Source organism: Haliotis cracherodii, unplaced genomic scaffold (assembly GCF_022045235.1).
Source record: "Haliotis cracherodii isolate W230 unplaced genomic scaffold, xgHalCrac1.p SCAF_13, whole genome shotgun sequence".
Lineage (NCBI taxonomy): Eukaryota > Metazoa > Mollusca > Gastropoda > Lepetellida > Haliotidae > Haliotis > Haliotis cracherodii.
The window spans coordinates 40429556-40455575 of NW_027266268.1; the positions used below are offsets into that span (position 1 = coordinate 40429556).

A 26020-nucleotide genomic window follows, 5' to 3' on the forward strand; every position below is an offset into this window, starting at 1 on the left:
GATGGGGTATAACAAGACTGAACTTGGGTGGTGTTGGGGGTAGATGGGGTATTACGAGACTGAGAACGGGTGGTGGTGGGGGTAGATGGGGTATGACGAGACTGAGAACGGGTGGTGTTGGGGGTAGATGGGGTATGACAAGACTGAATTCGGGTTGTGTTGACGGTAGATGGGGTATGACGAGACTGAGAACGGGTGGTGTTCGGGGTAGATGGGGTATGACGAGACTGAGCACGGGTGGTGTTCGGGGTAGATGGGGTATGATGAGACTGAATTCGGGTGGTGTTGGGGGTAGATGGGGTATGATGAGATTGAACTCGGGTGGTGTTCGGGGTAGATGGGGTATGACGAGACTGAGCACGGGTGGTGTTCGGGGTAGATGGGGTATGACGAGATTGAACTCGGGTGGTGTTGGCGGTAGATGGGGTATGACGAGATTGAACTCGGGTGGTGTTGGCGGTAGATGGGGTATGACGAGATTGAACTCGGGTGGTGTTGGCGGTAGATGGGGTATGACGAGATTGAACTCGGGTGGTGTTGGCGGTAGATGGGGTATGACGAGACTGAACTCGGGTGGTGTTGGGGGTAGATGGGGTATGACGAGACTGAACTCGGGTGGTGTTGGCGGTAGATGGGGTATGACGAGACTGAGAACGGGTGGTGGTGGGGGTAGATGGGGTATGACGAGACTGAGAACGGGTGGTGTTCGGGGTAGATGGGGTATGACGAGACTGAACTCGGGTGGTGTTGGGGGTAGATGGGGTATGACGAGACTGAATTCGGGTTGTGTTGGGAGTAGATGGGGTATGACGAAACTGAACTCGGGTGGTGTTGGGGGTAGATGGGGTGTGACGAGACTGAACTCGGATGGTGTTGGGGGTAGATGGGGTATGACGAGACTGAACTCGGGTGATGTGGGGGTAGATGGGGTATGACGAGACTGAACTCGGGTGGTGTTTGGGGTAGATGGGGTATGACAAGACTGAATTCGGGTGGTGTAGGCGGTAAGTGAGTGTATGGCGAGATTGAACTCAGAAAAGACGTCGGGCCTTTAAAAGTCGGAGGCTCACCTGGTTGCGAAAAAGTGCTGGACGCCAAGGTGTCAGTAGAGTACATACAGTAATGTTCTTGCAGCGCTGTGCCTTCCAGGGATGACTCCATTGATATTTTGATCTTATGGACATTCTGCAGAACCCCTCCGTACATGTGTGCCCCTTTCAAGCGTTCGTTTAGTCAGAAAAACGCAGCAGTTTCAAAATGTTTTCAGGAAAATAGCTAATTAATATATAACATGACTTCACGTATGTATGAGTGAGTGAGGTAAGATTTAACGTCACATAGGCAGTATTTCAGCCATATGGTGACGAGAGGTTATACATTAAAAATACATGTATTTAGATAAAATAAGCTGTCAACGTTGGACAGTACAATAATTAGAATATCACAGATTCGATTTAAAACTAGTTGAGAATATTTAAAAGCGGAAAGTATTAGTCAACAACACGAGATAAAAATGGGCCAGAGATCATCAGTGTGAAGGGTGATCACCATACCAGGGGCCATGGGGACTTACAGTACCTTTGCTTCCTGCATGGACCCCAGCAGGATTTACATCACCCCACAATCACTGGCGATAGTTTACCAGTTAAGCCTATGGTTAAAATGACGAATATACTACATTTAAAGACCTGGCATGCACATAAATACTTCGAATGATGTTGAACTACGATACCCTCTTAGGGGGACAATTATTTCACGCTACTTCAACCCCCCTCGGGAGTACCGCCACTAACAATCTCAGCTAAAGATCACGTATGTTCACTTAGCTGTAGTCTCAAAGATGCGATGCTTCAGTAACATCAACACGTTTGGGAGTGTTTACTTCATCCGTATGTTTCAATATATTACGTGCGCTTCTAGGAATACGGATAACACAACGTTTTTCACAAAATGTGATCAAAGTTCTCTTTTCTTTAATGACGGCGTGGGTTTTAAGGCTGCTTATTTTCTCATAACGGATTGTGTTATTACCTAATAGTTTAACAATGTGTTACATAACGGATTGTGTCATTACCTGATAGTTTAACAATGTGTTACATGACAGATTGTGTCATTACCTGATAGTTTAACAATGTGTTACATGACGGATTGTGTCATTACCTGATAGTTTAACAATGTGTTACATGACGGATTGTGTCATTACCTAATAGTTTGATAATGTATTATAACGTCTGCCGCAAGAGACGATATTGTAGGTTGGTTCGTTATAACGTCTGTCGCTAAAGACATTGAGGATTGGTTGGTTACAGCTTAGTTGACGTGGTCTGTCGCTCATGGAGTCTGATTGACTCTTTGGTGTTACGGAATAAAACAACATTCAATTACTTCTACCGGTTAGTCATCTTTTGAAGACGTTCAACAACAATCACTCATCTGTGCCAGATTTATATACGATGAAATATGACATCCGTGTTTTGATTAATGATCAAACCGAAATCACGTGTAAGGTATTCTCTTTCTCAGAAAGCGTTGATTCTAAAAGAGGCCCAGCAGCAGGCCGGGGCACCATCGCCATTTTACGTCACTTGAATCTGTTTCTGTTGCCTAGAGTTATCTCCCCTGGAATGAGATGCCTGATCCATCAATCGTGACTTCCTTCACTCTTTAGTGTAACTTGACCTAGTTTTGTTATTCAACAGGCATTAAGTGTTTGAAACTTGTCGTAGTTTTTCTGACTTAGCTGGCTGATATAGTTGACACACATATTCATGAAATTCAGATCTTCCTGTATAGTTAATAACTATTCCATTTTGACAAACATAAACATTTAAATATAAAGTTATCTTATATTAGATATATACATTTATCTACAAAATACAAAATAATAAAAAATGGAGCCCAGAACAATGCTAAATTCCTGGAGCTGAGGCAATCTAGAATTGTAAAATCTTTCCAGACTTGAGTGGGGGAACCGCGTCTGTGGTCTAGTGGTAGAGCGTCCGCCCTTGCGGTGGACGTTAAAAGATGGTACTTGTTGTTACCCTGTCTGGCACTCGGCATTAAGGGGCTAAATCAAGGACTGGTCGGCACGGAGTCAGTGTACTGTGTCTGAGTGGGGTATTCATGTTAAACTTCAGTATGGTATCTCAGTGGGCTAGTACTATAAAATCGGCATTGGTCCGGACTATTACAAGCAGACACACACACGCGCGCGCACGCACGCACGGACGCGCGCGCACACGCACGCACACACGTGCATGCACGTCTCTATATAAGTGCAATAACCTTGAACGAGACATTAAGCCCATTTCATCTCACTTCCGTTTTTAATTTATTCTCCGCCCTGGCTATGGCTCATGTCGGCCCGACATCACTGCTTTCACAAGGAGTGGCTTGGCGTTCTTCGAATATTATGCTGACACGCTGTTATATTCCGAAATACCAATTCAAAGTCATTCAGCGACTCCATAGTTTATGTGAATGACAAAGTTTAGATTTGACCGATGTCCGACAGTTTGCATCCGTTACTCCACGTGAGATTCCGGGATAAACCTTAAACGTGACTTAATGGATCGCGTGGTCGGGGTCGCTGACTTGTCTGATTACTCGTCATTGTAACCCGACGGCGTGAATCCGTGCTCATGATATCAATCACTAGATCTTCTGATCCAGACTCGACTATTAGAGACGCCGTCGAACAGCTAGAATGTCGCCGATTCATCACCCCGCTGGAGGTGAGGTCCAGCTATTGAGGGGGAACGGCAATATCATCTTTTATCAGTTTCTGTAATTCCAGTTGTGATTTAAAACACATGCTCAATCGATGCCACGCGCAATACAAAGAGAAGCTCGGATCTCCCATGAAATTACACGATTATAAATTGAGCGCTTCTTGTCAGAGCCGGGTATTATCAATGGCTGTTGGCACTCGCACTGATAGTTTCCACTTCAACACAAACATTAAACATTCAACAAAAACATGGCTGCATTTCTTTTTGTTGAAATCAATCTGATGATTAACGAGCAACTAAATCCGTCAGTTTATTTGAAAGAAGGATAGCATCAAAGAAGTATATTGGGAAATGGATTTGTGCAGCTTTGAAACTGCAATATTTGACATTTCAAAGACCACCTGTCATTAAGGTACTTCGGGTGTCTCCGGTAGTTCACAGAGTTTCCACGACATTCGTGACCAACTCGTGTTATTCCGGGACAAGCCGAATAGCGACTCGTGCACCTCCGAATAGCGACTCGTGCCCCTCTCGTGGCCATTTTTGCGCCCGGGTTCCGTCTTAGCGCAAACGGGCATTTTAGATGCAAGACATATGTAAAATCAAAAAATATTTCTGAGGGATTTTTTGACGAAGAACTTGAAATCATACGCGCATTCTGATTGGTTTGTCGTATTTTCGCACATAACATTCATCGATAGGGGGACGAGTCTTCTTGCAGCTTACGGAAAGGGGCGAGTGGTGACGAATGTTTCCACGATTCATTGTCACGTGATATCAATAGGGCAGATATCCGTTTCGGCAACTGTCCTCCTCGGTTGTTATAACCCGGTTGCTGCAGCAATGAACACAGACCACGTAGTCGTAGTACGGTCGACGTGTGTGTTGAAGATGATGACGATGAAACTGACAGCACAGATGATGTAGTTGTGGTCAGGGTCGCTGACTTGGTTGATTGCGTGTCATTGAACCCCGACGGCGTGAATCGAAGCTCATGATATCAATCATCAATAAGTCAACGTAGTCGTAGTGCCTTCGACGTGGGCGTTGATGATGATGACGATGAAGTTGATAGCACAGATGACGCAGTAGTGAGTGAATAGGGTTTAACGCTGCCTTTCGGTTCTACTCACGTCAGTCACCTTGATGTTGTGGCGGTAGGGTAGCCTAGTGGTTAAAGCTTTCGTTTATCATGCGGGAGCCCCGGGTTCGATTCCCCACATGGGTACAATGTGTGAATCCCATTTCCGGTGTCCCCGCCGTGATATTGCTGGAATATTGCTACAAGCAGTGTAAAACCATACTCACTCACTCACCTTGATGTTGAAGAAAGCGATGCAGGTCCTAGAATCATATTCACCACATTGGTTAGTCTGCCTCCTAACCCTAGAGGATAAATTTGAAAGGGAGTCCAACTCAAGTCTAGAATGATTTGGCAAGTCTAGATTGCCTCGGTTCTCGCCTGAATTTAAGGATTGTTCTGGGCTCCATTTGGATTGTATTTATATATTTAGTAGATATAGATTTTACGAAAGAACTTTATGTCTGGGACTCACATTGGTGAAAACAATCAGCACTGTTGACAGAGGCGTTAAACCCCGCCTACAGCTGCCAGTCACGAGTGTCCCTGACATCCCGCGTTATAGTCAAGTACGCTGCGTGGTCATGTTCTTTTACTGTCTGTTTGCTTGTTTATTGTTTAACGCCGTACTCAGTTATTGCAATATTCCAGATGTATTACAGTGGTCTGTAAATAATCGAGTCTGGACCAGACAATCAGACAGTGATTGATATCATGAGCATCCACATGACTGGGATACGATGACATGCATCAACCAAGTCACCAAGCCTGACCGTGTGAGCCGGGCACCCGTTAGTCGCCTCTTACCACAAGCAGGGGCCAAGTCGTCTGAGGCGGCGCAGTTAATTCGCTGTGTAGAGTTGCGTCCCTTAGGCACGACAGAAATCTATGATTGTGGGTTCGAATCCCCGTTTCACCCCGAATATGTTTCTAGGTTTGTTAGCACCATACCCGTGCTCGTGGGTTTCATCAAAGTGGTAATTTTTTGTTGTTGTGACCTGCATCACATCAAGCAGACACGCTACGATATAACTATAATACTGTTCAAAGCGGCGTTAAACATAACTCACTCACTCACTCTTTAGGTTTCATTGCTGCACCCTGTCTTAGTAGTACAAGAACCGGTGTTCCGTTTCTTAGTATTATAAGTACTGATATTCCGTCTATTAGTATTACTTGTCCCAATTGCGTGAATCGACGGTCATATCAATCACTGAATCGTCTGGTCCAGACTCGATTATTTTTTACAGACCGCCGTCATTTAGCTGGAATATTTCTGAGTGCGCCGTTATTATTCCGTGTATTAGTACTACGAAAACTGGTGAGTATTTCAAGTGTGGTGATAATGCTGTCAGATAGTTCCACAAACGCTCAACTCCTGTTTAGAATTGGCAGCAACCTATGCTGGGCGTAAGTGAGTGAGTGGATTGTATTTTACGCCGCAATATTCCAGCAATAACACGGCGGGGGACACAAGAAATGGGTTTCACACATTGTACCCATGTGGCGAATCGAATCCGGGTCTTCGACATGAGGAGCGAACACTTTAACCACTGGGCTACCCCACCGCATCTGCTGGTCGTAAGAGACACATTAATGGAACAGGGTGGTCATAGTCGTTGACTTGCTTGATTATTACAAAAATATCAATCACTGGTTTGTCTGGTCTATGCTCGATGTGTACACTGTACATTGCCGCGATATAACTTAAAAAATCGCTTGTTGCGGCGTGAAACAACAATCATTCACTCGCTCTTTCTTATTAAAAATAAACCGAAAATCGAACTTTGAAGTGTTAGTTTTTCGAAAGCGTATGATCCAGAATTATTTCTTGCAAATACGTCATTAGCCTTGTTACACGGACCATAGAAAACTTGCGTCAGTTGTTTGACGTTACCGTGACAAAAAATCAGAATACATAAACGCCATGACGTAACAGAAGCTAAAAAATACACCCGTTTGTGCCAGTCAGAAGCCGTAATGTGTGCCACCGCCAATCAGATGGGATTTTCTCCTAATAAATAAAGTAAAATGCTGTCTAAAACATTACGTCTCATAAGTGATATATTGGGGTACATTCTATCTCGTTATACCGCGCTAAAGGGCATCGAAGGTAGATTGTATGCGGGTTCCAGATACAGTTCGCGACGAATTCCACAGTCTTGGAGGAAAACAAAGCATTATTCAATCTAAGTTGTGTTTCGCACGCAACCGCATCACGGCGACAATTGGCGAACATTGATCTTGGGCTGAGCGCGTGCTCGTCACGCGAGTCTGTCAATTGATAAACTGTGTTATCTTCGCTCACACAGTCGGGTGCTCAATACGCCATGTTGACTTTCTATTTTTGATGATGCCACAGCAATTTCGCTTATTTAAAAAAATGTAAATGGCTCCGCAATGAGTTTCCTCCGTTAGTCTGCTCCGGGGCACGAGGAAGAGATCTGCTGTGGAGACGATGTTAAAGAACATATTCATTTTTCGCCATATTTGTATAGCACATGGACTGTAACAGATTGGTAACATTTCTGGCTTATATAGAAATCGTTCAGCTTTTCGCTGTGATTTATCGACATTTTACAGAGCGAAAAGATGGTTCTATACATCCATGGAGGGGAAAATCGTACATAAAAGCCCTAATTGAAGCGAAGCTTTATAAAAAATTCAGCAATCAATAACAGGGGCTAGACCGGCAGCAGCTTCATCGTCCTCCCATCTAGATATTCATACGATGGGACTCTTCAACTTCACAAGTACATGTGGTCTTTTTTTCGACTTTACAATCACGTTTCATACCACCCTTGACTGCATAACGAAATGCTTCAGCAACCCATGCTTGCCGTAAAAGGCAACTATACTTGTCGTAAGAGGCGACTAACGGGATCGGGTGATCAGACTCGCTGACTTGGTTGATGCATGTCATCGTAACCAATTGCGGATCGATGCTCATGACGTCAATCACTGGATTATCTGGTCCAGACTCGAATATTTACAGACCACCGTCATATAGTTGGAATATTGCTGAGTGCGGCGTTAAACAACAAAACAAAAAAATCATAACGTAATGGTTTAATACGTCCGAATACATGTCGCTGATCACAAGTAAACCCAGTCCAGTCGATCCAGTTACACGGGTACACATCCAGGACCCAGTCGGTGTACTAAAATCTGTATAATCAAGAAAACAGATTGCCATAAAAACATTAAAACAAAGCCAAAATAGAATATAAATGAATTACACAGTTTGTTTGAATCTGTTGTCTGCAGAAGTTTAATGATACTTAAGCCATGGGGGTGGTATCACAATCTACACCGACTATTTAGATGTACAATGTGACATATAGTGTAATGAAAAATATATCTTTCTTGTAAAAGATTAGACACAACTATCGAATGGGATAACATTGTACTATATGCACGTGAACTGTGCTACCGGTATCGATCGATCGATCGATCGTGAGTGAGTGAGTTAGTTAGTTATGCCGAGAACACGACCATCCATATTCCGTACATAGAAAACGTGAGTGCACATTTGATAAACCGATTTATTCAGTTAATCTAAAAGGTTTTACGCTGTGACTGATACATTCGTACTATGTCAAAGGTTGGTACAGTTTTCCCTCAGTCAAATGCCAATCAGTGGATGATAAAACACATCTTCAATGACAGCAGTAAAAGCATCATTACTTGAATCTGATCACCCATTGCAACATCGTCGACAACGATCAAACTCGGCCGACGAGCTAGCCTAATAGATGAGATATTTATTCCACAGTTTGAAAACATCCTTTCAACAAAATGCATTAACACGGCGTTAATAGGTGCTTTTGATCTGTCAAATTATTAATAGTTATTCCAGTAATTCTTATTTCCATAATCGAATGTTTTCTCCCAAAGTAAATTGAGTACAACACGTCAAATCGTTTACCGACAGCTTTTGTTGGTTTCAATAAGATTTCACAGACAACATGAATAACACAAAAAACGATAATAGCAGCTGAGCGGCGTTTCGACACACGTTAGCTGTGGCCGCACCGGGGGATGGCACTGGAAGAAATCGGTAACAGGCGAGAAATACAATTGGGAACATCAAAGGGAAACTCACAGAGCCGCCACGTGGCGAGGCCGTGGTCACGTGGGGAGTATGTAAGATATGTCCTATGTAGGAGGTCGCTAAGGTAAATAGTTCGTGTGATTCTCGTCACGAAGAAAGGTCGGGTGGTGGAGAGGGGGGGAAAGAGGGGTGGTGGTGGCTGGGGTGCACCTCACTTCAAGTGAACAAAAAACCAAGGGAAATTGACAATAATCGCGTGTTAGCTAATTCTCTCACAGCTCACTGACAAGGAACGTCGAGGGGCCGTCAAATAACGTGTGTACCAGCTGAAAGTTCGTTTGTTGTTTAATGCCGCACTCACTAATATTCCAGCAATATGACGGCGTTTGTAAATAATCGAGTGTGGACCAGGCAATCCATTGATTGACATCATAAGCATTGATTCCCGCGATTGGGATGCGATGACATGCATCAACCATGTCAGCGAGCCTGACCACCCGATCCCGTAAACCGCCTCTTACCACAAGCATAGTCGCCATTTACGGCAAGAATAGGTTGCTGAGGACCTATTCTAACCCACCGGGTCGGCTGGGCTGGTACTGTATATATAGGCTGGGGGATTTTATAACTTCTTATCCTCTTTTAATTTTAATTTTTAATTGCGTAACTCTTCAATACCATGCACCGTCATCAGTGTAGTGAGTGAGTGAGTGAGTTGGGTTTAACGCCGCTTTTAACAGTATTCCAGTTATATCACGGCGTGTCTGCCTAACTTGGGAGGAAATACCAAAGTTATGCAGGTCTCAGACGTTTACCACTTTGGTGAAACCCGCGATCACAGGTATGGTGCTGACAAACCCAGAAAGATAATCGGGGCAAACCGGGATTCGAACCTCAATCATTGGTTTCTGGCGTGCCCAAAGGACGCAACTCTGCACAGCGAACTGTGGCGCCTTCGACGATTAAGACCCCATCCCCCACCCCGTCATCATTGGAAGTTAATTATCGTTTGACACCTTCTAAACAATGAACGACGTCATATTGAATTTATATTAACAATATGAACAATATCTTGGTTTTGTCTGCCCAGTCAGTGTTGAGAATCGTTAAGCCTCGTTAACACTTGCAGGTTCTGAGAGTTGAGCACAGACCTGGTGGCCATCTGGCCTGAACCGTAATTATCTGTCCCAGTGGTCTAAAACGGGGTGCAGAGTTGTGTCCCTTAGTAGTAAAAGGATCCGATGATGGTGAGTGCGGACATTATGCTAACAATCACATTTCATTAAAAATCTCACTGAAATGTCCAGTATCAATGAGGCCATCTGCATGCGAGTCAATATAGTTTTACGCCACTTTTAGCAATACTCCGCAATATCACGGCAGTGGACACCAGAAATGCATGGGCTTCACACATTGTACACGTGGAGAATCGAACCCTGGCCTTTGGCGTCACGAGTGAACGCTTTAACCACTAGGCCACCCCAGATCGACATGTAGTTGCCACTAAGTATTATGTACAGGAGAATTACGTTGTTTATTTTCATGCTAATTGCTATTCTGCGTCAACAGATTAAACGCGTGAAGATCCGTGTTAGAATAGGTCTTCAAGATCCCATGCTTGTCATAAAAGGCGACAAACGGGATCGGGTGGTCAGGCTCACTGACTTGGTTGATGCATGTCATAGTATCCCAATTGCGTAGATCGATGTTCATGATGTTAATCACTGGATTGTCTGGTCCAGACACGATTATTTACAGACCGCCTTTGAAAAGTTGGAATATTGCAGAGTGTGGCGTTAAACAACAAGCAATGGTTAAAGCGTTCGCTTTACAGATTCGCAACAGATTAAAGAACACAGGACAAAGAATCCCAGATTGGCCATTTTACTGATTCTTGGATGGTCAGCGCCAAGCCGGTGTGGTCGGCTGCCACAACGTGGTAAATGTCTTAGACGTTGGTTTCCATGGGAGTCCCTCCCACGCCGTGACATAACTGTAACACCGCTCACGGCGATGTTCAGCTCACTGTTAAATACTCAACATTTCTCAGTTCCAAACAAGCATGGGTACTCGGGGTCAATACTTGTTCCAAACGTGGCGGACTTCGGCTGTACGGTGAGTGAGTATGGTTTTACGCCGCTTTAGGCAATATACCAGCAATATCAGGGCGGGGGACACCAGAAATGGGCTTCACACATTTTGCCCAAATAGGGAATCGAACCCGGGTTTTCGGCGTGACGAGCGAACGTTTTAACCACTAGGCTACCCCTCCCCCATTTTTGGAAATAAAGATACGCAGAGGCAAAGATTCAAAGAAACTTACTTTATTTATAGTGACAGGCGATAGCACATGGTGAATATTACAAATTTGCCCACATGTCTAAGGCTATTCAGTATCAACCAAACGACCGACATGACTGACATGTATTGTCATGAGTAGTGGTCGTGAATTTCACAGGGGCATCAAGCGGGCTTGCTAAGAGGCGAGAAGAAAGACTTTCATTACAGATCGAATTTGTTTTGCATTTAATGTGAATCCCGACGCGTCTAAAAGTGTACATTGCACACAAAATACGCCATCACTTAAATTTAACCCATCAGAATTTCTATAGGGTATGCATCGACGAAACATCATTGCGTTGTTAGACTGGGCTGTCGCGGTTCTATTCAACCGCGATGTTGCCTCTGGCGATTTTGTGTTGATTATGTGCAGTAATTAGCACGGAGGTCGAGTCTGTTTCGACTGCGCGATGCATGCACATCACTCTAAAATAGCCCATTGTTATGATTATATGGCCCCTAATGGATGATAACACGTTTGTTAGCGAGCTGTACCAGTAAGTATGCTAGTCCCTAGACAACATATACTCGGTGTAAAGAGATTAGTCGCTTTCAAAGACTTAGTACAGGATTGAGTAATGAAGGCAAATCGTCTAGCGCCAGACATAGCTAGAAAGGCATGAGTCGGGTCCGCTTGCGGCAAGTCGTCGGTCTCTCTTATTGATGGGAGCATCCCTCCGCTCTGAATCACTACGAACACATTCAATATTCACTGGAGCTCGCCTCGTCGAACCGGCTACACATCAAACCATAGCGCACCGCGCGCATTTCAGTGTCAAACGTACTCTCTTGTCACGGTGGAACCGCGGAAGTCTTCAAAGTCGGCACCCGCTTCCCGAGAAGACCAATCAAAGCTCGTGGTTGTCTATTTGGTGCGAAAGTGCACGCGCCGTCATGGAGGTCAGGGGTTAAAAAATCACGTGACTGCTGGGGTACGGAAGTGTTTGAATGGTGGTGGAACGAAGATTTGCAAACTTTCGATGTTATGTGCAGACTGGGTGTCTGGTCCTGGGTTAATTACAATCATTGATCGCTCGTGCACTAGAAATGGCTTTGATTGACGAGTAATTTCCGTGGTTCGTTGCGGAGGATTAGTTCTAACGGCAGTGAGTGGAAAGGTAGCTATCGGCGGCCCTCGTGTGAGTGAGAAGTTTTTATCGTGATCAAAGTGAGTAAGTGCTAGGCTTCCCCGTCTGCCTCCAAAGTAGAAGATCTGCTACACATGCCGTGAAACACGGCGCTCCCTGCACGTGAGGGGGTTAGCAGCTCGTGGCGCGGGGGAGATTCCGTCTGCCTAGTCGCTGGATAACATGCCGACTTGAGGGTAGCGAGAAGTTGTGGCAATTCGAATTTCGCAATCAAGGTTTCAAGTTTCGCACGGAAAGGAAGATTTGCTTCAAACTTCTCTGAGAATGTGTGATGGTTCCTTGTGTGACGTGTATGTTTGGACCTAGCGCCAGCACGACACACGAGCCACGAGTACGGGGGGAGAGGGGGACTTTTGACAGCTCGTTCTTTGACAGTTGGGAGACTGTGTTTACAATACAATGCCATCGAAAAAGCAATACGATTTAGTCTCCGACGACGGGTACGACAGTCGGATCCCCCTCCACAACGACGATGCTTTTGAGCACGGGATTCCTTTCTCCGCCAAGGTGAGTTGCATTGTATTGTATTACATGTTTGGCACAGAACACCATGTTTATTGCGAATCCCGAACGGGAATTCCAGGCTGCCTGGGGACCATCTCAAAACTCGCTCGCTGTTTATTGCCGACAGCTGCCGAGATGATTATAACGTTGTGTAAGTTATGTTTGACGTTTCTCAGCCGGAGCGGGCTTACGTGGGATTCTATGGGATTCTGAGCTTGTTTTGTGTACTCGGGGAGAATCTGTGGACAGATCTAGTTTGTGAACATAGCGAAACATCCTTCCTGACGACAGTGTGAAATGTATTTTATTAGGAACTTTATGTACTGTTTTCAAAACAAATACTTTGATCTGTAGAATGTTCTAATGTTCATTTTGGAATTAAAACTCTTTTATACCCTAACATCCAGGGCCCTTTTGAAACAGTGATTTTACCAGGTATCAAATGACAAGTTTGATACATTATTACCTGGTATTCTATGAATGGTATGATATATTACCACTATCCAATGACCAGGATGATGCAATGATATTACCCATTAGCCAATGATGGTATGATACAACATTGATATTATCTAGTATACAATGATTGTGTGACACAACAAAGGTATCACCTGGTATTGAATAACAGTCGTCATTACTTCTATTGTTCCTCATTCAGTCTTGCTTGACAACCGTATAAGGATCTATACTGAAACGTCGCTTTTTACAGTATTAAAGAAGTTGTTATCCATAAAATTGTGTCTACCTTATTATTTCTAAAGTGTCAGTATTCCCAGAAATTGTGATAGCCGGAATAAGGTAAGGAATAATGGAATGGCTCCATTGTAAATCCAGCTGGGGTCCATGCAGGTAGCAAAAGTACTGTAAGTCCCCATGGTCCCCAGTATGGTGATCTACTTTCAGTTGTTGGAGATCATAGCCTTTTTTTATAATGTATTGTTATGTATCGTAATATCAATTTTATGATTCCATACTAGTTTTAAATATTTCTCTGTGATAAGTCTAGTTATTTTACTGCCCATTGTTGGCAGGTTTTTTATACGTTTTCAAAGCATTTATAATCTTACACCTTTGATAGTCACGATATGGCTGAAATATTGCCGATGTGACTTAAAATTTTAACTCACTCACTCCATACAAAATTATTATGATTTCAAGTTTCAAAGCAGATAAATGAAAGTTGTCACATGTTTGAAATGTAATGAAGTCTTCAGATGTATAGGAATACAACCCCCTGGGTAGGGTGGGAAAGGGGGGGGGGGGGGGGGTCTGTTTGACCCCCTTGGGGAAGGGTCTGCTTGACCCTTGGACAGACAGACTTGATGAGTGTGTTACTGAGATAACCTGTTATGTCAGCGAGTTAACATGTGAACAGGTTATAAAGTGTTGAGCAATCGGCCATATCGCGCTGTCTGACAGCAACACTAGACCAGTGCCCACTACAGTGTGTCTAGCTGCTCTTATAATGTCTCCAGAGAAAATACAAACAACTTATACAATCTTCATGTTTGAACAACATTGACAGCTGATGATCTTCGTGTGTGAATGTCACAGTGGTGTTTTTAGTTGGAGTTAGAAGTGCACGATATTACCGATATACATTGTTTCACAATTAAAAATACTGATGAATATGTATTACAATACTTTTGGAAACTACTGATATATTGCGGGTTTTTTAAATCATGCATTTTTTCAGATAATTTTCATGTTGTTGGCAACGTTTACATCAGTGCTAAGTCTCTCGGCAGAGGGCAAATCTAATATATAAACATGTGGACATGTTTATCTTTTTAAAGAAAAATCTGTAATGAACATTTTTGACTTTACATTTTCTTGTTGGCCTAATGTTGGCTGTTGAGTGTTGAGTTGACTCTTGTGTTTAGTCTGTGGATTCTGTCCGGGAACTTTAAGTACAGAATTGATGAAAACTTCAAGTCATTTGGGGTATTGTTATTTAGGTTTATAGCAAATTACAGATGAAAGAGCACATGCATTATATCGTGGTATGTGTTGCAATACATTCATAATTATTGCAATATATTGCGAAATGAAAATCAGGCCAATACCTTTCACAAGCCAGAGTGGAGGTTTTTCCCTAGATAATTTGATACCCAAGTCTTATGACAGAAATCAGAAAAGAAAAAAATAGAAAAGTAATTTGTTAGAGGAACAATGTCACATGCCACTGTGAAGAGAAAATTTGTGTTCTACAGTCTCGATGTTCCTTCTTTATAAGGGTCTCAGACATGTGGAAACACAAGATTATGTTTGACACCAGACACTATTGAAACCGGCATCGACCTGTATCCATGGGACTGGTTTCTCACAATGGTTGCCACAACAAATATTTTTACTGACATTTTTGAATCATTAAATTCTGCTGTAAACATATTGGGGAAAAAATCATGAAATTCTGCTGTAAACATACAGGGAAAAAAAAATAATTTTGTCAATTTTTATAATTTGGATTTTCAATTATAAATGCATAAGAATTTTCGCAGTAGGAATCTCAAAACATATCATTGCTGTAATTCCAATGTTAGAAGCCTGACTGAGAGGGTATTGGGACTACTAGATTCAAGTTGAGGGGTGGGGAATGTATGGTGGACTATTGTTACCCCAAGATTAAAGGTTAGGAAGGGGAGGGAGGGGTGGGGGGAGTGTTAGTTCCCTTCAAAACACCTTCGTCGAATGGAGTATAGAGATCTGTTGCTGATATAAACCCAGGTGTAATGTGAGAGATGTAAGCCACCGACTCCCGTTATTCTGACATATAGGCTATCTGCTGTGTCCGGCTACCATCATTACAGTCAGGAGGGAGAGAAATCTGGACAAAGTGTTAAACCACAAGAATACAGAATGTGTAACAGTTGTTGACTCCGTGAGTGGCGAACCTCCAACATTGCTCCAGTACCGGTGATGTGGTGGTGGGATTTGGGTAGCTGTTACTGCTGCTGCAACGATGCTATTGTCATCACTGTAGCTGAGGTTGGGAAGATAAGAGTTAATGGCTATCGGTGCTGAATGCTGCAGATGGACGTAGCTCAGTTTCCACACAGTAGACCAGTATCAGGTCCCCACGGAGGGCGATCAGATGCAGACAGGAGCAACAAATGCTGCCAGATGACTTTTTGCCATTACTTCTAAATGAGGGTTCATTCCTATCATACATCTGTCTGTGGGCCTGGGAACGTTGGAGAGCTATGTCAATAGTGTACAGTGGAGGGTGTCCACTATGTACAGGTGTAGGGTGTCCACTATGTTCAGTGCAGGGAGTCCACTATGTGCAGGTGTAGGGTGTCCACTATGTACAGGTGCAGGGTGTCCACTATGTACAGGTGTAGGGTGTCCACTATGTGCAGGTGTAGGGTGTCCACTATGTACAGGTGCAGGGTGTCCACTATGTTCAGTGCAATGAGTCCACTATGTGCAGGTGTAGGGTGTCCACTATGTGCAGGTGTAGGGTGTCCACTATGTGCAGGTGAAGGGTGTCCACTATGTGCAGGTGTAGGGTGTCCACTATGTGCAGGTGTAGGGTATCCACTGTGTGCAGGTGTAGGGTGTCCACTATGTACAGGTGTAGAGTGTCCACTGTGTACAGGTGTAGGGTGTCCACTATGTGCAGGTGTAGGGTGTCCACTGTGTACAGGTGTAGGGAGTACACTATGTTCAGTGCAGGGAGTCCACTATGTGCAGGTGTAGGGTGTCCACTATGTGCAGGTGTAGGGTGTCCACTATGTGCAGGTGTAGGGTGTCCACTATGTGCAGGTGTAGGGTGTCCCTCTGCAGGTGTAGGGTGTCCACTATGTGCAGGTGTAGGGTGTCCACTATGTGCAGGTGTAGGGTGTCCACTATGTGCAGGTGTAGGGTGTCCACTATGTGCAGGTGTAGGGTGTCCACTATGTTCAGTGCAGGGAGTCCATTATGTTCAGTGCAGGGTGTCCACTATGTGCAGGTGTAGGGTGTCCACTATGTTCAGTGCAGGGAGTCCATTATGTTCAGTGCAGGGAGTCCACTGTGTGCAGGTGTAGGGTGTCCACTATGTGCAGGTGTAGGGTGTCAACTATGTGCAGGTGTAGGGTGTCAACTATGTGCAGGTGTAGGGTGTCCACTATGTACAGGTGAAGGGTGTCCACTATGTTCAGTGCAGGGTGTCCACTATGTGCAGGTGTAGGATGTCCACTATGTACAGGTGATGTAGACAATGTGTGGTATGCGCTGTTTCTAGGAATGTTAGCATGGATGCGTTGTCTGGTATGGAGAAAGAACATCGGGAGGAGGAAGCCTGTGTATGCAGATATTTGTGGCTTGCACATGACCTGGTGATTGGGAAACTATTTTAGCTACATGTTTGTATGATCATGTCGTCATGAGTCTGGGTGTGGAGATATGTGCTGTGCAGTAGTGGTGGATTCCCCAAACGTCTCCAGTGCTGCAAGTGGAAACCCTTCAACACTGCTTGTGAAATCTCTCCCAATTTTTTTGTGAAAACTCACCAACATAACTTTTAAACCCCCTCAAGTGAAATCTCTCAAACAACATAGTAAAACCTCTAAAAAACTGCAAGTTAAACCTCTCAAACACTCAAAATAAAACCTCTAAAACACCACTAGTAAAACCTCTGAAACACCACTAGTAAAACCTTTCAAACACAAGTAAAACACAAGTAAAACCTCTCAAACATCTCAAGTAAAACCTCAAACACAAGTAAAACCTCTCAAACAACACTAGTAAAACCTCTCGAACATGTGTAAAATCTCTCAAACACTACTCGTAAAACCCTTCAAACATCGTAACAAAAACTGATATTACAAATTTCTCCTTGGCTTCACCTGAACTGCTTGTGAAGTTTCCGAGTTAAAGAAATAATAATTGCTTTCCGTTAACGGGAGTTTTATCTTTGAGTGTGATGGGAAATACAGTATGTAATTAGTTGTGATGCTTCTGGTATCGGGTATTGGAGGTGAGATGTTTCGGAGCAAGGAGACGTAGTCAGCCAACATGAGATGACATGATATTTGTGGTGATCTGTAAGCAGATAGGCAGTATCTCCTTGCTGTGTTGAAAGTCAGGTCTAAATCTAGACAGTCGTACATTGCGTAGTCTCGTCTTACCTTTGGTAGATTATGTTTTGTCTGAAATAAGTTTGAGATATGATTTATGATATATCAAACAGTCATCAAGTTCAGCAATAGAAACTAACTGTTTTCATCCGCTTATCCTGATAATGATAACATATAGCAAAAGACTAGATAATGGCAAATTTCTACAAATCCTTCTGACACCTTAACTATTGGGCAGTTGGGCAAGGACGACAGGACAAGTGCCAATTTCTGATGCTGAAGTTAGGCCAGCTCATAGATAAGTGTGTTACCTCTTCCCAAATAGAGTGGTAGGACTTTTGTTTTTACTTTTTAGTTTGAAAAATGGGGATTGTAATTTCAATGGTGACAAGAACGATGTTGCAACTGGAGGAGACCGAGTGAGGTCAGAGTCGGAGTCTCCAGGTTACGGCTGGTTGGGAAAAACAGAGAGATACACATATGGTTTTTGTTGTCTTGTGAGAAGATGTTGGTGCTGTTGTCGGGATGGTACAGGGACGTGGAGAAAGGAAGAATTGATGCAGAACGTGTTCTTCCAATTCAACATTTTCTCAATTATTGATTGATTTCAGTTGCCAAGCATGGAATCAATCATGGCCTGTATGATTGATTATTTTCCAGTGTAAGTTACAGTTGATGATGACATGATGATGACATGATAATGACATGATGATGACATGATGATGACATGATAATGATGATGACATGATAATGACATGATGATGATGACATGATGACGACGATGACATGATAATGGCAATGACATGACGATGACATGATAATGATGATGACCTGATGATGACATGATAATGACGATGACATGATAATGACGATGACATGATAATGACGATGACATGATGATGACATGATAATGACAATGACATGATGATGACATGACGATGACATGGTAATGATGATGACCTGATGATGACATGATATTGACGATGACATGATAATGACGATGACATGATGATGACATGCTTGAACACTACCAAGTTTTACAGGATTGTATTTAAAAAACACTTGAATAAAACCACCATTACATGTGACTACATGAAAAACCCCAGTACAATTACACCATTTGTCATGAAGTTGCTCTCCGACACAAGCACACTTGCTATTACAACAATCCAACTTTCAGTGTAAACCACATCGATAAGATGGTTGGAGTTACTCTTGTTGAGACAAGTTCTAAATTGCTTGAATTTGTCTGGTCTCTAAATTGTCTGGTCTCTAAATTGTCTGGCTTCTAAATTGTCTGGTCTCTAAATTGTCTGGCCTCTAAATTGTCTGGTCTCTAAATTGTAAGGCTTCTAAATTGTCTGGTCTCTAAATTGTCTGGCCTCTAAATTGTCTGGCTTCTAAATTGTCTGGTCTCTAAATTGTCTAGCCTCTAAATTGTCTGGTCTCTAAATTGTAAGGCTTCTAAATTGTCTGGTCTCTAAATTGTCTGGCCTCTAAATTGTCTGGTCTCTAAATTGTAAGGCTTCTAAATTGTCTGGTCTCTAAATTGTCTGGCCTCTAAATTGTCTGGTCTCTAAATTGTCTGGCCTCTAAATTGTCTGGTCTCTAAATTGTCTGGCCTCTAAATTGTCTGGTCTCTAAATTGTCTGGTCTCTAAATTGTCTGGCCTCTAAATTGTCTGGTCTCTAAATTGTCTGGCCTCTAAATTGTCTGGTCTCTAATTTGTCTGGTCTCTAAATTGTCTGGCCTCTAAATTGTCTGGTCTCTAAATTGTCTGGTCTCTTAATTGTCTGGCCTCTAAATTGTCTGGTGTCTAATATGTCTGGTCTCTTAATTGTCTGGCCTCTAAATTGTCTGGCCTCTAAATTGTCTGGTCTCTAAATTGTCTGGCCTCTAAATTGTCTGGCCTCTAAATTGTCTGGCCTCTAAATTGTCTGGCCTCTAAATTGTCTGGTCTCTGAATTGTCTGGTCTCTAAATTGTATGGCCTCTAAATTGTCTGGTCTCTAAATTGTCTGGTCTCTAATTTGTCTGGTCTCTAAATTGTCTGGCCTCTAAATTGTCTGGCCTCTAAATTGTCTGGTCTCTAAATTGTCTGGCCTCTAAATTGTCTGGTCTCTTAATTGTCTGGTCTCTAAATTGTCTGTTCTCTTAATTGTATGGCCTCTAAATTGTCTGGTCTCTAAATTGTCTGGTCTCTAAATTGTCTGGCCTCTAAATTGTCTGGCCTCTAAATTGTCTGGTCTCTAAATGTCTGGCCTCTAAATTGTCTGGCCTCTAAATTGTCTGGCCTCTAAATTGTCTGGTCTCTAAATTGTCTGGCCCCTTCAACATGCTTTTGTTTCTAAATTTATGTTTTCTCAAACCGTAGTATTTATCACATAGAAATCGCTAACTGGTCAGAAAGAATACGTCGATAATAGTTAAGATACTTTTTACCCATGTACTGAAACACATCTGTGCAGTACATAATTTTTGAAAATCAGGTGAATATTTCGGGCCTTAGACAACTGTTGGCTGTAGACATGTTAGTACATATATGAAACCAATTCTGAGGTGTTAATACACATATAAGCCAGTCTTCCATGTGAACATGGATGATCCCTCCATTCTGAGGTGTTACTACACATAAAAGTCAGTCTTCAATGTAAACATGGATGATCCCTCCATTCTGAGGTGTTACTACACATAAAAGTCAGTCTTCAATGTAAACATGGATGATCCCTCCATTCTGAGGTGTTACTACACATAAAAGTCAGTCTTCAATGTGAACATGGATGATCCCTCCATTCTGAGGTGTTACTACACATAAAAGTCAGTCTTCAATGTGAACATGGATGATCCCTCCATTCTGAGGTGTTACTACACATAAAAGTCAGTCTTCAATGTGAACATGGATGATCCCTCCATTCTGAGGTGTTACTACACATAAAAGTCAGTCTTCAATGTGAACATGGATGATCCCTCCATTCTGAGGTGTTACTACACATAAAAGTAAGTCTTCCGTGTGTACATGGATGATCCTTCAATTCTGCACATAAGAGTCAGTCTTCTGTGTAAACATAGATGATCCCTCCATTCTGAGGTGTTACTACACTTAAAGGTCAGTCATCCATGTGAACATGGATGATCCCTCCATTCTGAGGTGTTACTACACTTAAAGGTCAGTCATCCATGTGAACATGGATGATCCCTCCATTCTGAAGTGTTACAGCACATTTTGTCTGCCATGTGAACATGTCTGATCCCTCTATTTTGAGGTGTTAGCAGATATATATATATATGAGTGTGTCCTGTGGACATGATCAATCCTTAATTAGTTAATACTGTAGATACTTGTGACATGAGGTCAGAGGATGAGAGCTATAATGCCTTGTCCGGCCAGTGGCGCTGACCTCGTCACATGTTTAGGGATATTAATTAATTAGGTTCTTGATCGTATCAGAGAAATGGCTGCGATGAATATGACATCCATCGAACATGATGGAAGGAGATGGAAGGATGTGATGGATATTCACCATACATTAAATTGTCCGTTAAATGAAAGAAGCAGTGTTCAAACTTGGTCTGTGATGATTGTTTCTAGATTGGCGTTGGTGTTTTCCTGTAGGGTCGGTGTTGTCCTGTAGGGCCAGCGGCGGGGTATTGACAGATATTGAGTTATGTCGTGGCACAATGACTGCATCCATTAGAATGTTGAGGTGGTTTATGGGCGTCCAAACATTGGTCTGATTGTCGGCGCTTCGTGCAGGTAATTGGTAAACAGAACTACAGGAATTCCTATTTGTTGCAGCAACTTGGAGACAATGAAGATGTAATTACAGCTTAGAATTGCATTATTTAGAAACAAATGTTTGAGTGTGATTCACTGCCGCCTGTCAAGTTGTTAATGGTTGGCTTGTGGAATTGTTTGAAAAAAAACACAAGACCAGAGTTTAAAATACAAATATATATATTCATATTTTAATCGATCTCTTTAAAGTATCATTGGTAAGCTAAAATAGATAAGTCCCCCAGCGTGATACTGCTGGAATATTGCTAAAAGGGGTGTAAAACCATAACTCACTCACTCACGCACTCACTCACTCACTCACTCACTCAAATAGATTAAAAGTAAAACAGTAGAAATGGTTGTTTTCAAGTCAAGGGTTAATGTCCCTCATTTACCTACATCTACCTATACCTCCGTGGTCTCATGGTAGAGCATCCCCCGCATAGAGCGGAAGGCTCGGGGTTCGATTCCTGGCCACGTCATATCAAAAGACATTAAAAGAAGGTACTTGATGTTACCCTGTGTGGCGCTCGGCATTAAGGGGCTAAAACAAGGACTGGTCGGCTCGGAGTCAGTATACTGTGTCTGAGTGGGGTATTCATGTTAAACTGCGGCATGGTATCTCAGTGGGCTAGCACTATAAATCGGCAGTACAATCTAGTACAAGCAGCCATGCACGCACGCGTGCACATCGCTATTTAAGTGCAATAATCTTGGACGTGACGTTAATCCACATTTCACCTCACCTCACACATACAGTAGAAATGGGACGGAGACGGATCTATGGTTAATATTGGACAAGACTGACAGTGCAAATGTTACTGTCATCAAGGATTATTGTTTAGATAACTGTCTAAACAGACTGAACTTTGAGTCCCACACAAGTCTGGTTTAGACATGGTTTATATACGTCACAGTGGACTCTTGGTAGGAAGAAAAAAATGTGATGAATTCTACTTTCTGTTTTAATGCATAATTGTGATTTGTTTGGTTGACAGATGTGTAGTATAAGATAAGATACCTTGTTGCTAAATTTTATTGTTCTCAATTTTCCTTTAATTTACAAAATAAGAAAATCATGCACAATACAGACACCATAGATGCTAAGTGTCTGTAGAGATTCTGTGTGTCACACCTGTCAAGTGCTCTTACAGGATGACGAGTTGTTTGTACATTCAGAGGTTTTACTGTCTTGTTGTCCTTCATTAAGAGCGTTCTAGAGAGCCACTAGAGCCCTCTGGCTTGCTGCGTGTTTTCCCCTCCATCGATGATGAGAGCATGACGTCCCAGGGTCGTCCCCAAGGTCGTCCCCAAGCCCCATGATGTGGAGGGTTCATCATCTAGGCTGCACTCGCCTCACTTTTTTCACTCTCCACAGACCAGTTTCCACAAATTAAAATTAAAATGTTAAAAATAGTCTTGTTTATTTCGTTGCACAAAGTCTGTTAATGGTTTTTGTGTGCAAAAAAATCACAAACAGGTCAATACTTTTATTTTTTTTAATTCTCAAGATAGTTGCTAGGTTTTACTATTAACCCTTACAGACTCACATGCCAAGAGGTACAGGACTGGGAGTGATAATAACATTACTTACAATAATAAGTACCAAAGTAACTGTTCATATATCAATTAACTTGTTCTAAGAATAAGACTATTTTTTAAATTAAATTTATATGACCCTTACTTTTGCTTTGTCACATTTTGTGTATAATTTCCTTAATAGGTCAGTAGTTGGGGTCATTGCTGGGGACAAAATGTGTGGACTTTTAAGATCTGTATTTTGCTGCATTGGTATATGTAGTTATGCTTATATTATCAAGTTGAAATAGGTAAGGATTTGGTCTCTCTAATCTTTTTCAGATATAGATCATTTTTAATAAGCAAGAACCAAATGTTATTTTTGAAATTACTATTGAACAAAATATGTTTCAGTCCATCGTCACAAACAGATTTCATATGTTTTTGTGCAGTTGTCGTGTGTGAGATGCTGAAGATCATGAGTCAAATAGGTCGACAAGAATTTTTTGTTTCCGTTGAAGGCCATATTTCAGATTGTTTTTCTTCTTGAAAAGGTCTAAATATATTTTCCATTTGAGTAGTGACAGTCTAGCTTGTCTTCTTGGTCTTCAGTTGCAAAAGAACTTAAGAACTTGGTATAATAAAAGAAACGGCTGTTCAGTTTTGATGTTTTTTCCAATTTTCATTTTTTTTAAGCTTTGAATCTGTAAACCAGTTTTTAAAAAGACTCACATCACCAGAAATCCTCTTATAAAATTGGGATACCAGTGATTAAGATATGTTTGGATGTTCGACCTTGTTCGACTTAAACTTAGTCTGCTGGAACATGGACACTGACGTGAGACGAGGATTGTGTAATTATCCAAGACGGGAGAGAATCGCCAGCACGAGAGGATGTAGATACACACAAAAACAATAATTCCAAAGGCAGTGTTCAAAATAAAAAAAGGGGAAAAAAGTGTTAAATTTATATGCTACTATCCCATACTACTTTTTTTCAGCCAATTAACGTAATGGCAGGTCGTTCATATTGTTGTGGTTAGAAATCAGTGTCGGATGTGCCTAGAATATAAATCTGCCGATGTGTGAGTGCAGGTTGAACAGGAGGCGAGGAGACATGGAGGTCGTGTGTCGCCGAGTCCTGTCATGAATAGAGAACGCAGCAAATAGACATATATAATGTTTACAAGGCTGGCGAGTTCTGCTGTGGCATACAGATTCCTCTATACGAGGAACCACCATACTGTGAAAAATCCCTTGTTGAAAACCCTTGTTGAAAATCTGGTCTTGTTGAAAACCCCTGTTGTAAACCTTTGTTGTAAGCCCTTATTGTAAACCCCTGTTAAACTCTTGTTGAAAACCTTTGCTTTTTGAAAACCCTTGGTGTAAACCCTTGTTGAAACCCCTGTTGAAAGCCCTTATTGAAAACCCTTGTTGAAAACCCCTGTTGAAAACCCCTGTTGAAAACCCCTGTTGAAAACCCTTGTTGAAGACCCCTGTTGAAAACCCTTGTTGAAAACCTGGGCCTGTTGAAAACCTGGGCCTGTTGAAAACCCTTGTTGAAAACCTGGGCCTGTTGAAAACCCCTGTTGTAAACCCTGGTTAAAAGGCCCAGTTGAAAACCCTTGTTGAAAACCCCTGTTGAAAACCCTTGTTTGAATCCTTTTTTAAAAACCCTTGTTGAAAACCCCTGTTGTAAACCATTGTTGAAAACCCATGTTTGAATCTGTTGAATCCCTTATCCCTCGTTGTGCCTCCCCCCCTTATTGGAAACCCCCTGTTGGAAACCCCCTGTTGGAAACCTCCTCGTTGTAAGACACACGATGGAAACCCAGTCTGTGACTTCAGCCAGTAGTCGGAACCCTGAGTCTAGTGAAGTCTTGTTTGATCTGGTAAGCTCCTAAATATCACTCCATGCCACAACACTAAGTCTACTGAACATTATGCTGACAGCCATGTTCAGATTAGTAGCCTCAAAAGATTCTGTCCCGAACTGGAACCCCCTTGTTTGAAGGCCTGTGTAAGAAATCCCCTGTTATAGTCTGGAGGGTAATTTAAGGTAACAATGTTTACTACAATATCTGAAAAACTATCGGACCTACTCCAGTCAAAGTTGGTATGAGATTATTAAACAGTCATACATAACTGGATATTACATTACTCGAAAGGGTGCTAGGGAATCATGCACGCACGAATACGGTGTTAGCGTTGGGCGTCTCAACGTGCGTGATTCCCGTGATTGGTTCAACTGTGTCATATGGTCCTGTGACACTGGGGTAGCATTATGCAGATGGCTGTTTCAATGAATGCTCGTTCCACCCATGACGAACAGGTCTGGTTGTTGATGAAATATAGTGATAGCTAAATAGACAGATTTTTTATTCATGCACCGATTGTGTTTAAATGTAATATCCAGTTATGTATGACTGTTTAATAATCTCATACCAATTTTGACTGGAGTAGGTCTGATAGTTCTTTAGATATTGTAGTAAACGTCGGTACCTTAAATTACCTTCCAGACTATAGTTGTGACAGAGAAACATACCTGACTTCAAGTAATCCATCGATTTGGGTGGAAGATACAATTATAAGTAATGTGATGTTGTCAATAATGTATGATGTCAGGTAATCAATGACTGAGTGTTTACTGATGCTGGAACAACTTGACATGGAGGGCAAGTCAACAACACGATGGAGGCCGTCACGGGGGCAGTCACAGATTGGGACCTGTTACGTGTGACAGCAAGATACAATAACATGTGACATAGAAATAGCTGTGACTGGATTATTTAATGTGTTATATGATG

General features: G+C 42.4%; 1 protein-coding gene across 1 annotated transcript in view; it reads left to right on the forward strand.

The window, feature by feature from the left end:
* Positions 1-12008: 12008 nt before the first annotated feature.
* The window catches only part of LOC139459935 (carboxyl-terminal PDZ ligand of neuronal nitric oxide synthase protein-like), a 215285-nt gene continuing 201273 nt past the window's right edge, over positions 12009-26020 (forward strand). Inside the window, exon 1 of the mRNA XM_071241670.1 lies at positions 12009-12861. Within this exon, the coding sequence (XP_071097771.1) occupies positions 12754-12861 (108 nt within the window). The 5' untranslated portion in view covers positions 12009-12753. The remainder of the gene's footprint in view (positions 12862-26020) is intronic.